We start from the raw sequence: 12,459 nt of genomic DNA on the forward strand, positions 1-12,459 counted from the left end.
CATTGTTCCTTTGTAACCTGTACAAAATGCTCTTTGTGTATTATTTTGACTAGTAAGTATTTTTCTAATTAGGCTTTTGGCTTGCACTGCTTCACCGCCTCAGCCTGCAGTCACAGATGTTGCTTGAAACTCTGCCTTAGACTGCACCGACCCACTTGCTTAGCATTTTATTCCAGTATTCTCTGCCTTGAATACATCTCCATAAATGCACTCTGTGAAGGCATTTTTTTCTCCAAAAAAGTATCAGCCTGCTTCCCAAACCAGACAGAGTTTCAAACCTCATTTTTTCTTTAACTAACTTCTGTTGGGCACAATGAGAGTTGAAACTGAACCTCCCCCTCCACCCTGGAGCACCATGTGGGTTGTAGCTACTGGGACAGAGCTTGTGCCTCCCCATGGATGTAGTCGACGTCTAGTGAAGCCCTTGTTGTGCAACGGCATGCCCTTTGCTGGGAGCGGTGGAAGGGCGCTCCTACAACCAACCTGCTGGAGCTCAGGGATGCTCCTCTGAGGCACGGTTTGTGCTGTTAAGAGGCATCTGCCCAGACACCGTGTGCCTCCCCTCCTTACTCTAGGCAACAAAGCCTTTAGCTTTTCAAAAGGAGCTTTGCAGAAGAGCCTGAGCACGCTGGTGAAGGTCTGCTTCAGGTGCTCGAGAAACTCAGAATTAGATTAAAAAAAAAAATAAAATAAAATAGCGAAGCTGCTTATACTAGATGCTGGTTACTAGCAGAAAAATAAGGCAAGTTGTCTTAAAGGGGTGATTTTTGCATAACTGTTTTAGGCTTAAGTACCTTGTTCTCACACAAGGCCTTTGTGGTGGGCTGGTCCTGGGTCTCCTGGTGAGGGGGTGGCTCCCATTTGTTTCACAAGAAATGCAATTGCAGGTGCTCTCAGCTCAGGCCTTGCAGGCTTGTGTTGGGACCTGCTCCAGCCCCTGGAAGAAGCCAAGCTCTTCTGTGAGTTTTCTGCTCAAGATCTGGCTAAGGCAAAAGTAATTGTCTCCTAATCATAGACCTTTATCAGCAGCAGTTCCTGAAGAGCTGCATTAGCAAAGTCAAGGTCCCTGACTAGTATGGCTTTCACCCAACTGGTGTGCTCCCAGGGGCTAGGCCTACACTGCCTTTGAGGTGTTTAATTGTTATTACTCCTTGCTCATCAACTTGAGTTCAAGTCACATTTTCTACTAGAGTATTTAAAGACAGAATTTTATTCTGCTCTGTTGTTGGGCTGCAGCTAGCTTGTCAGGTGCCATCCTCAAGAGGCTCCTCCACCATCTTCAGGGAACTATGTCCTAGCACTACCAAGAGAAGATCAAAAGCTGCTCGTAAACCTGAGTTTGATGTGGTGGTCCTGAGCTTGGTCAATGGTTGAGTAGGGATGGTATTAATCTGCAGTTGTCTTGGAGCACTCATTGTGCATAGTAAATTCTGTGCATAACAACACCTCAATACCAAAGCAGGTACAATCCCACAAAATACTATGGTGGAAAAAGTTTGTTTTCCATTCACTAGAGACTGTGTGGCAGCCAGCCAGCCATTTAGGCACACCACTATGTACAAGCTATTGCTTTCAGAGCTGTGTCACTGTACCCAGTAGATTTCAAGATTTACTTCTTTGGAGTGAGCTGCTAGTTGCTTTTTATGTGCATATAATGTTGTGATACTGGAGAACAGTCATTCACCTCTGAAGGCCATGACTTACGTATGTCCAGCTTTCAGTCACATTGGGCTTACAGTGAAGGTCTGCACTAAGTCTATAGCATCATACAGCTTTGGGCAATGAAGCTGGTGAAGGGTCTGGAGCACAAGTCCTATGAGGAGCAGCTGAGGGAGCTGGGGTGGTTTAGTCTGGAGAAAAGGAGGCTCATGGGGGACCCTATTGCTCTCTACAGCTGCCTGACAGGAGGCTGTAGCCAGTCCCTTCTAAGTAACAAGGGATAGGTCAAGAGGAAATGGCTTCAAGTTGTACCAAGGGACGTTTAGATTGAGTATTAGGGAAAACTTCTCTGAAAGGGTGGTCAAGCACTGGAACAGGCTGCCCAAGGAGGTGGTGTAATCACCATCCCTGGAGGTATTTAAAAGATGCATCAGTGCAGTGCTTAGGGACATGGGTTTAGTGGTGGACTCAGCTGTGCTAGGTTTACAGTTGGATTCAGTGGTCTTAAAGCTCTTTTCCGACCTAAGTGATTCAATCCCTCCCCCCCCTGCATCTCTGAAGTACCCCAAAAATGCTCCCCTTACTTATCTTTTATTGCTGTCAAAGCATGTAACGCTTGGCTTTAGGATATATCAACAAGCAAAGCTTTATTGAACTGATACTCAGTAATAAAAATGTTACAGTGTGATACACAAAGCAAGGAAACAAGCAGTGCCTTTTTTTTTTGTTTTAAAAAAAATCATCTGCTGCACATATGCCCAAGCACTACAGTAACTAGTGTCTGTTTCACAGTAGTTAGTAACAATTAGGAAATTCTCTTGTTTCTTGTAGCAGGATCTCAGCAGAGCCATGAGGGGTTTTGAGCTGTGCCCCCTCACTGGGCATGAACGAGGGCACCCGCTCCCTGGCCATAACCAAATCCCTTGGGGCCAAAGTTCTTTGCGTAACAACCTGCAAGAAAGATGATCATGTAGTAGTACCTGAGGCTCCTGGCTCGTTAATTAAGAACAGCACTGTCTAGGCCGAGCCCTCAGTCGCTTCCCTGTTGCGTCACCAGAACATCCCATCAGAAGCAATGCTTAAAAGTGTTTTAAGCTGTGTGACTGCCATGACAGAACTCAACAGCCACAGCTGTTTGATCTGTGTAGTTCCCAGCCTACCTTGTGAAAGCAATTTGTACATTGGTTCCGTGGCTAGGTATCTGTTAAGGCATATGTTGCCATCAAACCACTGGGTGGATCAAGTACACATCCATGAGTGATACCACGCAAGAAGGCATGGCAGGGTGCTTCCTAGCTTGTTGCCTTACTCTGATCTGCTCTCTGGCCCAGGCAGAGGGCACAGGCTGCTGCTGCTGCATTTCTCAGTACGTACTGTTTTGCTTGAAGCAAATGCGAGCTACATCAGCAGCTTGATTAATACTTAATTTCTCAGCTGTGTTCCTATGACTTACAGAGCACTCGCATCTCGACGGGAGCCTGAAAGTTTCTTATACCAGGAATAAATTCAGCATCCATCCTTGCAACACATCACCTTGAACCATAAACAAATGATCTTTGTTTCTTTCCTCACCTTTACAATAGATTTCTCCCTCTTTTTCAGTTAGGGTTGTAGATTCTAGGCTTTTTCCACACTTGGCACATCGGAAGCAGTTTTTGTGCCACGGCTAGGGAAAAAAAAACAAACAACACCACAGTTTCAAATACACAGCATGCCTGAGTTGGTAAAAAAATGCATTAACTGGAGATGCCTGCGTTAGTATTGTTTATAGATGACTGCTGCAATAAAAACCAGTTCAAGTGTACCAGTAACAGATTAGTGTATTTGCATTTCCGTGAGCGGCCCAAAGCCCTGAATTCCATAGAGCACCCTCAGGGCAGCATTCTAAAAGGGTTGGGCTTGCTCTAATCAATTCAGAGAGCTTGGCTCTCTGCAGCAACTCGGACTGCTGGCAGACTCACACAGTTTTACATGTTTTTTTCAGAGAACATCCCCTTTCTGCTGAAACATTCAGCCTCCATCATAAGCTGCACACCACAAGACAGTTCCCTGTTCTTGGGGGAAGAGTGCTCTGGTACTCAGTTTCAGTTTCTGGTACTCATTTGGCTTGGCAGACAAGATTTTATTGAAGCCTCACCTCTGAAGTCCAAGGTGAGCACTCATCACCCTGCATTTCAAGTGCTTTTTGTTCAATTAAGTTGACTGACGACTATTTCCAATGCTAAGAAATGCAATTTTAGGGTAACTCTGCCCCATAGCTGGTTCCCTACTGGAACCCGCATAATGTACCTTGCTCACTTTGAAGTCCTGTAGCAGGTACAAAACAGCACATGCAGTTCCTTACCTTTCCAGCTCCTATTACTTTCTCTGCTGCATAAACAGAATCACCACACCTAGAGCATTTCTCTGCCCCTCCAAACTTCTGAGCAAACTTTGAAGTGTTTGGATTTGTTGTGGGTCGGTGGGGAGAGGGTGTGCTGAAAGAAACAGGACATTTGTTGTCTTTACTCTTTCACTAAATGACCTCTTGCTGTTCTTAACAACACTGACAGAGCAGCATCCAACACGCAGTACAGAATACAGTACTTTTGCAAAACTGGAGAAGTTACCAGCAACGCTATCCAATAATTACAATCCAATTACACTTGGGGGGGGGACACGGACCAACAAACAACCAAAAACAAAGATGAGAAATGCCATGCTTCAAAGGATAAAAAGAAGCTACTGTAAAAGCTAGCTTCCTGAGGAGCCAGCCCCTTTTTACTTCCAGGGAAGTGCTCAATTCTGTTTCAGGACATGGATTTATCAGATAGTAAGCTACAAATAATTCTGTTAACTAAACAGAATCTAGCCTGAAAGACTCCTCTGAAAAAAAGTACTGAAGGGCAAGGGTCACACACAGCCCAGCTCAGTCCACTCACCTCTCAGGCTTGATGCCTAGTCTCTCTCCCCTGTCCATGTTCAGCGTGCCTGCTCCTTGGCCGTATCCATAACCTTTCGGGCCATACTTTTTTCCATAACAAGATTTGCAGTAAACCTCAGCATCGTGAATCGCTACTGTTGTGCTGTCCAAGTTTTTTCGGCAGACCACTGGAGGGAAAAAAACGAAGTTACACTGCCTTAAGGGACCATTTCCATCGGCACACATAGTAAGCCAAAAAACAAGTGAGAAGTGATGCTATGTGTTCCCTTGTCCACAATTCTTCCTGTTAGGCTGTGGGACTGCCAGAGATTAGAGGGAGCAGGTCGTTGTTTGAATCAGTAAATTATGTTTAGCCCTATAAAGGGCTTTATTCCCTCCCACCTCTTCATGACCGTGACATTTAAAGCCTGGAAACTTGCTGTGGTTTGATGAATGAGGCTGCTCAGAAACCCAGATAGTGCAGTCAGCAGTTTCCCTTGACATATGCCATACAGTATGAAGCAAAAGTCTTATCAGGGCAGAAGAGCCCTCATCCTGCCCTTTTGGCAAGGGTGGGGCTGTGGAAAAAACCCCACGACCTTGAAGGTTTTCCCTCGCCTCAGTGCTGGTTTGGGGCAGAGTTGGGACAGTTTCACAGCTGTCACTGGAGAGGCCATGCTTTTCTGGCATTCCTACATTGTCCTTCAGCACAATGCAAGCACTCTGCTCAAGGTTACAGTGGAGGGCAGAACTATTTCCTACTCCTTTTATATCCCAACTGGCACGCTCTTTCCGTCTGCAACAGCATTATGCCCATGATAAAGAATTTGGGGAGGAAAAAAAGAAAAAGCCTTATGCATTTTTTGTTTAAAAAGAAGGTCTTCAAAATACAGAGTGACCTTTGCTTATGGCATTCATTAGCTCCAAAGTTCTTTTTATAAGACACAAATATCCAATAAGTAAATCAAGTAATGCATGTTTGTTAAGCCTACAGACTTAAACTCCAACAGAACTATGCACTAAGGAAAAGCAAATACTCAGACACACTAGAGCCATTGTTTCGCTGTAAGTCCCAGGTTTCTTTTAATAGAAACTCCCATAAAAGGCTGAAAATGAGGCAGCCGAGACATCTAATCTTTTTTTGTGACTGCTGTAGAGCTAAGGGAAAGGAGCGTAGGTGCGCTGAGGCTCACATGCCAGCACAGTGCACTGACGTTATGCTGCAGACTAACAGCAAACTAGTTTGAGAGGGCCAGTTTAACTGGGGCTTATATGAAGAGTTAAACCCTAGCTCTGCCCACAGGTATTAAACACCAGCAAGTGGGACAAAACAGTACCTCATGTTTGTAATAAGGTAAAACTCTCCGATTCAGACAGACAGGCTGTTTGTTTGCAAAGTAGGAGCCTCTGATTCACAGCGACCCTTTGTTCCCTTCATCTAAGCAGAGGCCTTTTCAGCAGAGAAAGTGATTTTCAGTGCCTCACTGGGCTTGTTGGTTGGGCTGGAAAATAATCCTTTGGACTCCTGTCATCTGAAATAAACCACAGGCCCCTGTGCCAAGAAAGTCTAGACTTTTGGCTGTGCTGAAGCACTGACAACACGGCTGTGCTCAGGCTCGCTGGTGTCCCAGTCTGCGTGGGACTTCAGGTTTGATAACTGTTCCTTCAGCTGCCGCTGGCCCTGGGACCACCGGGAGAAGTCCAGCTGAGCTCCAATCAGTGCAAACAGGGCTCGGCACTGGGCTTTCTCCGCACGAGCAACATTTAAGCCAGGTTCCCATCCTAAAGATCCCTTAGACTCCAGAGGAGAAGGCTGGGAGGGGGACAAATGGAGGAGAAAAGCACGTTGTGCTCTGCTTCGGGAGGCGCATCCCATCCCTCCCGTGCGGGACAGGCAGGACAGTACCTCTCCAGGAGACAAGCCCTCCCCTCTGTGCTGCTGGGCCCAGGAGGCACATGGGGAGGAAGCAGGAATGAAGCCCAGCACACAATGGACAAAGCCATCTCTGGCCACTGCCATCCCTGGTGTGTCACAGGTGCCAGCTGAGCCTGGACCATCTCCTGTGGACCAGCACCTTGCTGGTGTTACCCCCAGCCACGCCAGGAGAGGTTTTGCAGGGGAGCGGGAGGGGAATACTTACTGCAGAGGAAGCAGCACCGGTGGAAGCTCCTCCCGTCACACTGCACCTCCTCGGCATGGTAGACAGTGCGGCCGCAGGCACCGCATTTGTTGCCGCCTCCCCAGTTTGGCATGGTGGTTCTGCGTGCCCAGCCAGATGGGAGGGGAGAAGGGGAAAGGTTTGTTAACCACAGTGCCCTCCATCACCCCAGCTCAAGGACAGCTGGGGTTACAGGCTCCTTTAAACCAGGTCTGCGAAGTTTGCATACCAGAGCACAAGCCTGCGATTTCACCAACTGTTTAAAAACTTGACCTTCCACTGCATGAGAATTTTTTGTGATCAGATCAAGTTCTCAGCCCTTCAGAGCCCAGACCAGACTTAAAGGCTTAGGCAGGCTCTCTACGGCTATTTGTAAAAGCAGATGGACTGGCAAGAGGAACAGAGGCCACTGCTGCTGAACAACAAGAAAAAAAGACACAGCCTTCACAAGATGTGTCCTCCTGTCCCTACCCGGGGTTTTGGAAGTTACATGAACTGGATATGCACAAATTACAGTTTCATGCACCAGGGCTTTACTGTACCATGAGTAAACACCCCCACCCCCCCGATGGGTACAATTTCAGTTTCTATTCTTCACTAACACTGGGACTCTCATCTGATGGAAGCAAACCAATTGTGCCAACAATGGCATTTTGTTTTACTGCAGGCCCTATCATTCAGGATGCAGTACAAGACAAAGTTCACCTCACTGGAGAACCACTTATTAGGGCTGCAGGGACATTCTGAACTCCTTTGAGATCACGCCTGCACTTCAAAGAAGTTTAAGGGGGATTATTTCCCAGGGACTCCCACCACTATTACATGGACTGCACCTTTACCAGGCAGGTGTATGAACCAAACCCAACTGCTCAAAGAATCACAGCTGCTTTAAAAGAAAAGTCAAAGTCCCTGTCACATACTACTTACAACGGACACTCAGAAGGCTAATGGGGAGGGACAGACACCATCACCCCTTGTGTCAAACTACAGCCTTGGGAACAGTCTCCCATCTCAAGCTGAGCTTCCCTCTCCAAAGCTCCCCGGCACTCCTGCCACCACCACTTCCCACCCAGCTCGACTGTGAGCTCCTCCTGCTTCTCCCATTAACCATCCTGGGTTAAAGCACCAAAGCAGAGCGCTACCTGCCACCTTCGTCTTCTCTGGGGCTTTCCTCCTCCCACCACCACCACGAGCTAACATAGCAGGTTTGTGGAAGGCTCATCTCCTAGTCATCACTGAACTGCCCTTGACTCGAAACCATTGGTTAATGCCGGTTCGCTCCCCTGTGGCTCACGACCAGAGGACCACCTCTCCCAAGCACAGAGGGCAACGGCACGGAGAGAGAGGGCTATCAATTCGCTGAGTCTAACCCAGCGGAGCTGCTCAGGCCCCATCACCTCTCCTGCTCCTTACTGACCCTTGTTTCAGACAGGGTTTCTGGGCAAGGATCACAGGTTTTCCCACTGGAACCTGCCACCCCATCCCACCCCACCGGCAGCACCATTCCCTCCCCGCAGGCTCCCCACAGCAGCACTGCGGTACGGGTCAGCTATCAGGGCAGGCAGGCAGGCATTTGTCAGAGGCTTCTGACTTCTGTCAGCACAACTCACCTTCGATTACCCTTAGAAGCTCTCCTATGCTGCCCAGACAGGGAGAAGAGACACACGACAGCATCCCTACACAACACCCACAACTTGCTGCCTGCGGTTGGCTTCGCTGCTCATCCCTCTGAGCCAGAAGCAGGGGACTACCCATCTCCAGTTGTCCCCCTGGCTAACAGAAAGGAAGTGCTGCCACAACACAGGGAGCCACAGAGAAGCACTTTGTTTCAAGATCCCCCTTTCTCTAAGGGCTCTCACCAATGTGTGGGAGAGGCCTCGCTGCACAGTGAGGGGTCCCGTGGGCGCCAGGCTGCTGCCTCGCACTCCCCAGGTGAGGTAGCGCAGACCCACAGATCACATCTCGGAGCAGCAGCTTTGGCTAAGTCTGAATTCAGTGACCCATCCTGCTAGTGCCGCTAAAACAAGCTTTCTGCCCAAGCAGCCTGACCGGTAGCTCAGCAGTTTTAGGGATGCAGGGGAGGTTGCATGGTTCCCAAGGAAGACGTGCTGCCAAGTAGCTGCTACAAGAACTTCGTCCGAGACAAGCAGACAGCCATTCATGGCATGTGGGAAAACAAGATTAGTTTATTAACCTAAATTGGGGCATCTTAGGTACATTCCTAAGCAAAGGCTTAGGAAACTTCCTCTGAGCGGCTGAGCAGTGCCATTTGCACACGGACACTAATTACTGAGATATCCCTTTGTTTAATACTTCCAAGGGATTAGCACCATTACTTCTCCATGGTTTAGCGCTAATACCCTGACCAAGCCCATAAAATTAGGTTTATGACATTTCCCACTTTGCCTTTGTCATTCTTGGCACAACTGTAGAGTCTAAAAATTAAGATTCCATTTCTTTTATTCAAGTGCTTGGCTGTGCTACCGCACAGCAGCTGACATCAATCATGGCAAAGAGCGTCCTTAGTTAAAGAGAATATAGGCTGCACAAAGCTTTGGAAAAGGAATGCATGGTCTAGGGAGGGAAAAAAAAAAAAAAAAAAAAAGAAAGAAAGAAAGGAAAAAAAAAAGGAGGGGAAAAAAGGAAGGAAAAAAATATGAGATTCCTTTCTACTTTGTATGCTTTCTAAAACGTAAATGGTATTAACTGCAAGAACTACTTCTGTCTTTCCCTCTCACCACCCCACGCTCATGTTCTTTTGTGCATTTATGAGTAAGTTATTGTAACCATTTGTTAGCAAACAATTATTTAGTTTCCCATGCACATTAGAGCTGAGGACCTGGATCAGGTTTCCAGCTTTGCCCCAGATTTCCCATGTAATACCGGGCAGCGCGGGGTGCAGCTCCACACCCCTTCTTCCCAAGGGAGACAAAAGTATTAGAGATCGGCAGCCATCAGCCGATTCACATCTTCTGATAAGGGCTCTGCGAATTCATGAGGTGAAAAGCAAAAAGGAATTGAAGCCAGTACTTGAAGGTGACCTTACTATCTTCCACAGAAGATACTTCCACTTACCCTCCCCATAACACTCCCACTATGGCTTGCGTGGGAAGAACAGCAGTATTTCTCCGGCCACCTGCAGCGGCGGTGCTGGGGGACACCCGAGGGGAAGGGGACGAAGCTCGGCAGGCAGGACAGGACAGCACCCCAGCCTGCGCCTGCCCAGGGCCCGCTCCTGTCAGCGCCCTGGGGCTTCGTGCCGCCCAGGTCGCCTTCCAGCGCTCCACAGGTGGCAGATCCAGTCTCCCCATCCTGCGTTAAGCCTTCCCTCCCTGCTCCCTCAAGACTTCTCGGCTAGTTCAGGCAGGCCTTCAAGGAGCTCGTGAGCAGTAATTAAACATCCAGATGATCTCACTCAACAGTACCAACAATTCTGACTTTCGGTTGCAGGTTTGTTGGCAGCCGCTGCCCTTCTAATGAGAAAAACCTGGTTTGTGCTGAGCCGGTACCCAGCCGAGAGGGCGGCTCGCCTGGCGCCCCCCGCAGCACCGGGGCCGAGCCGCGGCGGCTGCCAAGTCCCTTCCAGCCCGTTAGCGAACGGCCAGTTTAAGGCCAGGAAACCCGAACGGGCCCCGGGGCAGACGCGGGGCGCTGCGGGCCGCCCGGAGCGCTTCCCCAGCCACCCGGCGGGCAGCCGAGCGCCCTCGAGCCCAGCAAGCCGAGCCGCGCCGGGGACACCGCAGCTGGGCGCCCCCCGCCCCCGCAGGCAGCCCCGGCCGTGCCGCTGCCGCTGCCGCTCCCGCACCGCCCGGTGCGGACACCGCGCCCCGCACAAGCGGTCGCGGCGGGAGGGGGCGCCCCCAGCCCGCCACCCGCCCCGCCCCGCCGCGGCGCCCCCGGCACCCCCTGCAGCCCCGCGGCGCGCACGGTGGGGCGGGCCGGGCCCCCGGGGCGCTGCCTCGAGCGGCGGCAGCAGCGACCAGCGCGACCCATCCCGCACCGCGGGGCCGCGGCCGGCTGTGCCGTGCCGTGCCGTACCGTACCGTGCCCGCCCCGCCACTCACCGCAGGGCCCGTCTCGCTTCGGCGCGTCTCAGCCCGGCGTGGCCTCGCAGCGGCTTAAAGAGCCGGGGCGGAGCCGTGGCGGGCCCGTCCCAGCCCCGCTCCCAGCCCGGCTCTCGGCCCCACCCGCGGGGCCTGAGCCCATCCCAGCTGGAGCCGGACCCCGACAGCGCGGGGGGCCGGGGAGCCGCGTGCGCCCAGGGACCCCCCCGTCCCTGCAGCGCTGTGGGAGGGAGCGCGGGGCGCGACCCTGCTGCAGCCACCCCGAGAGGCGGGGAGGCAGAGGAGGTACCCCAGCTGCGGTCTCGGCTGGGACCCCAGCCCGTGGTTTTACTCGGTTTTATGATTTTCGTATCGATTCCAAACTTCTTCGCCGTCCGCGTAAGGTCGACGCGGCACGGTGACGGCGCTGCACCGGGGACACAGGGCAGGGCGCGCCGGGCTCAGGCACACGCTTCACTGGAGGTGAGAAGGCGGCAGGGGCGGCAGCTGGTGCCCGGGCGTGCGGGAGCCTGCAGGCACCCCCGGGACGAGTCGGCACCGCAGCTCCCCGCTGAGCCATTGCTCCAGCACGGACTAGTTAGGAAGGACTTAAATAGTTTTCACAACAGGCCAGCAATTAGACCTGTCGGCACCAGCCAGCTCATGCTGTAGCAAACAGCTCCGTGCTTGAGCCGCTTTTTAAAAGCGGCCCCGTTTCCCCAGTCCGCAGGGCCGTTGCGCGCTGGCTGGCTGGGGTTGGGTTTATGCATAGGGTTCCCTGCGTTTAGGTGGGAGATGCAGGCTTATCTCCTCCCCTTTATTACTCAAATACCAAATCAGCTACTCATTACCCGTACAAGTGCCAAGCTGCTCTGCTTCAGCACAGGAACGACTTCTTTGCGCGCAGCAGCAGCGAAGCCCGCCGAGCCGGGTGCAGGCAGCCCCTTACAGACCCTCCAGCACAAGCACCGTACAGCGAAAGGGCTGTCTGGCTGCAGGTCAGGCGTAAAACGGGTCCCACAGGACTGCTAGCATGGGTGGCATGCAACCATGTTGTCCAGTGGCCAGTATGTGGGGGCAAATCGCCTGTACCGCAAGATTAAAAGCGACCTCCCCGTCAGGCATGCGATGAGAAAGATAAGCTGTCTTCTCCCGTAAAATGTACTTCCAGTGTGCTGCAGCCCGCATGCTGGCAGCCACAACCCGCTGAGATTTTTTCCTTCCCATTTATGATTTTCTTTTTTCATTTGCAATGAACTGTGACTGACCAGGTTGTGCACAATTTACGCACGGCTCGGAGCCCTGCTCCACAGGCAAAGCCAGGATCAATCCCTGTGGAACGAGGTGGTGTTCAATACGAGCAAGACCAAGAGCCTGACCTCACGTACTGTAGCAAAAATTTTGGTCTAGGTTTTGAGGGGAGGGAGCACAACGAGAAGCAGAAGTATTAGCGACTGTTGTTGCACAGCTTGGAGGTTACAGGAAGGGAGAGGATCTCTCCAAGTCAGACAGGTAAGAGGCATGTGAGTCAGAGCCGGCTGACTCCGCTTGCTATGCGAAATGCCTGTGCTCTCTTGCCCAACCTGTCCTGCTCCCAGCCCTGCTGGGAACTGCATGTGATGATGCTAAGTTATTTACCATGTCTCCTCAGGTAGTCTCCAAAGCTATTAGATTTTCCCTTTTGATAACATTTCCT

General features: G+C 51.1%; 1 protein-coding gene across 1 annotated transcript; it reads right to left on the minus strand.

The window, feature by feature from the left end:
• Positions 1–2,280: 2,280 nt before the first annotated feature.
• On the minus strand, positions 2,281–10,910 carry CSRP2 (cysteine and glycine rich protein 2). The gene is made up of 6 exons (XM_040596550.1): positions 10,785–10,910; positions 6,703–6,821; positions 4,581–4,749; positions 4,004–4,136; positions 3,232–3,325; positions 2,281–2,610 (listed from the first exon to the last, which is right to left on the minus strand). Exons 2-6 carry the CDS (start codon positions 6,812–6,814, stop codon positions 2,534–2,536), a joined length of 585 nt encoding a protein of 194 aa, XP_040452484.1. The 5' UTR covers positions 6,815–6,821; positions 10,785–10,910; the 3' UTR covers positions 2,281–2,533.
• Between the last annotated feature and the right edge of the window lie 1,549 nt (positions 10,911–12,459).

This window comes from Falco naumanni, chromosome 5, assembly GCF_017639655.2.
Source record: "Falco naumanni isolate bFalNau1 chromosome 5, bFalNau1.pat, whole genome shotgun sequence".
NCBI lineage: Eukaryota > Metazoa > Chordata > Aves > Falconiformes > Falconidae > Falco > Falco naumanni.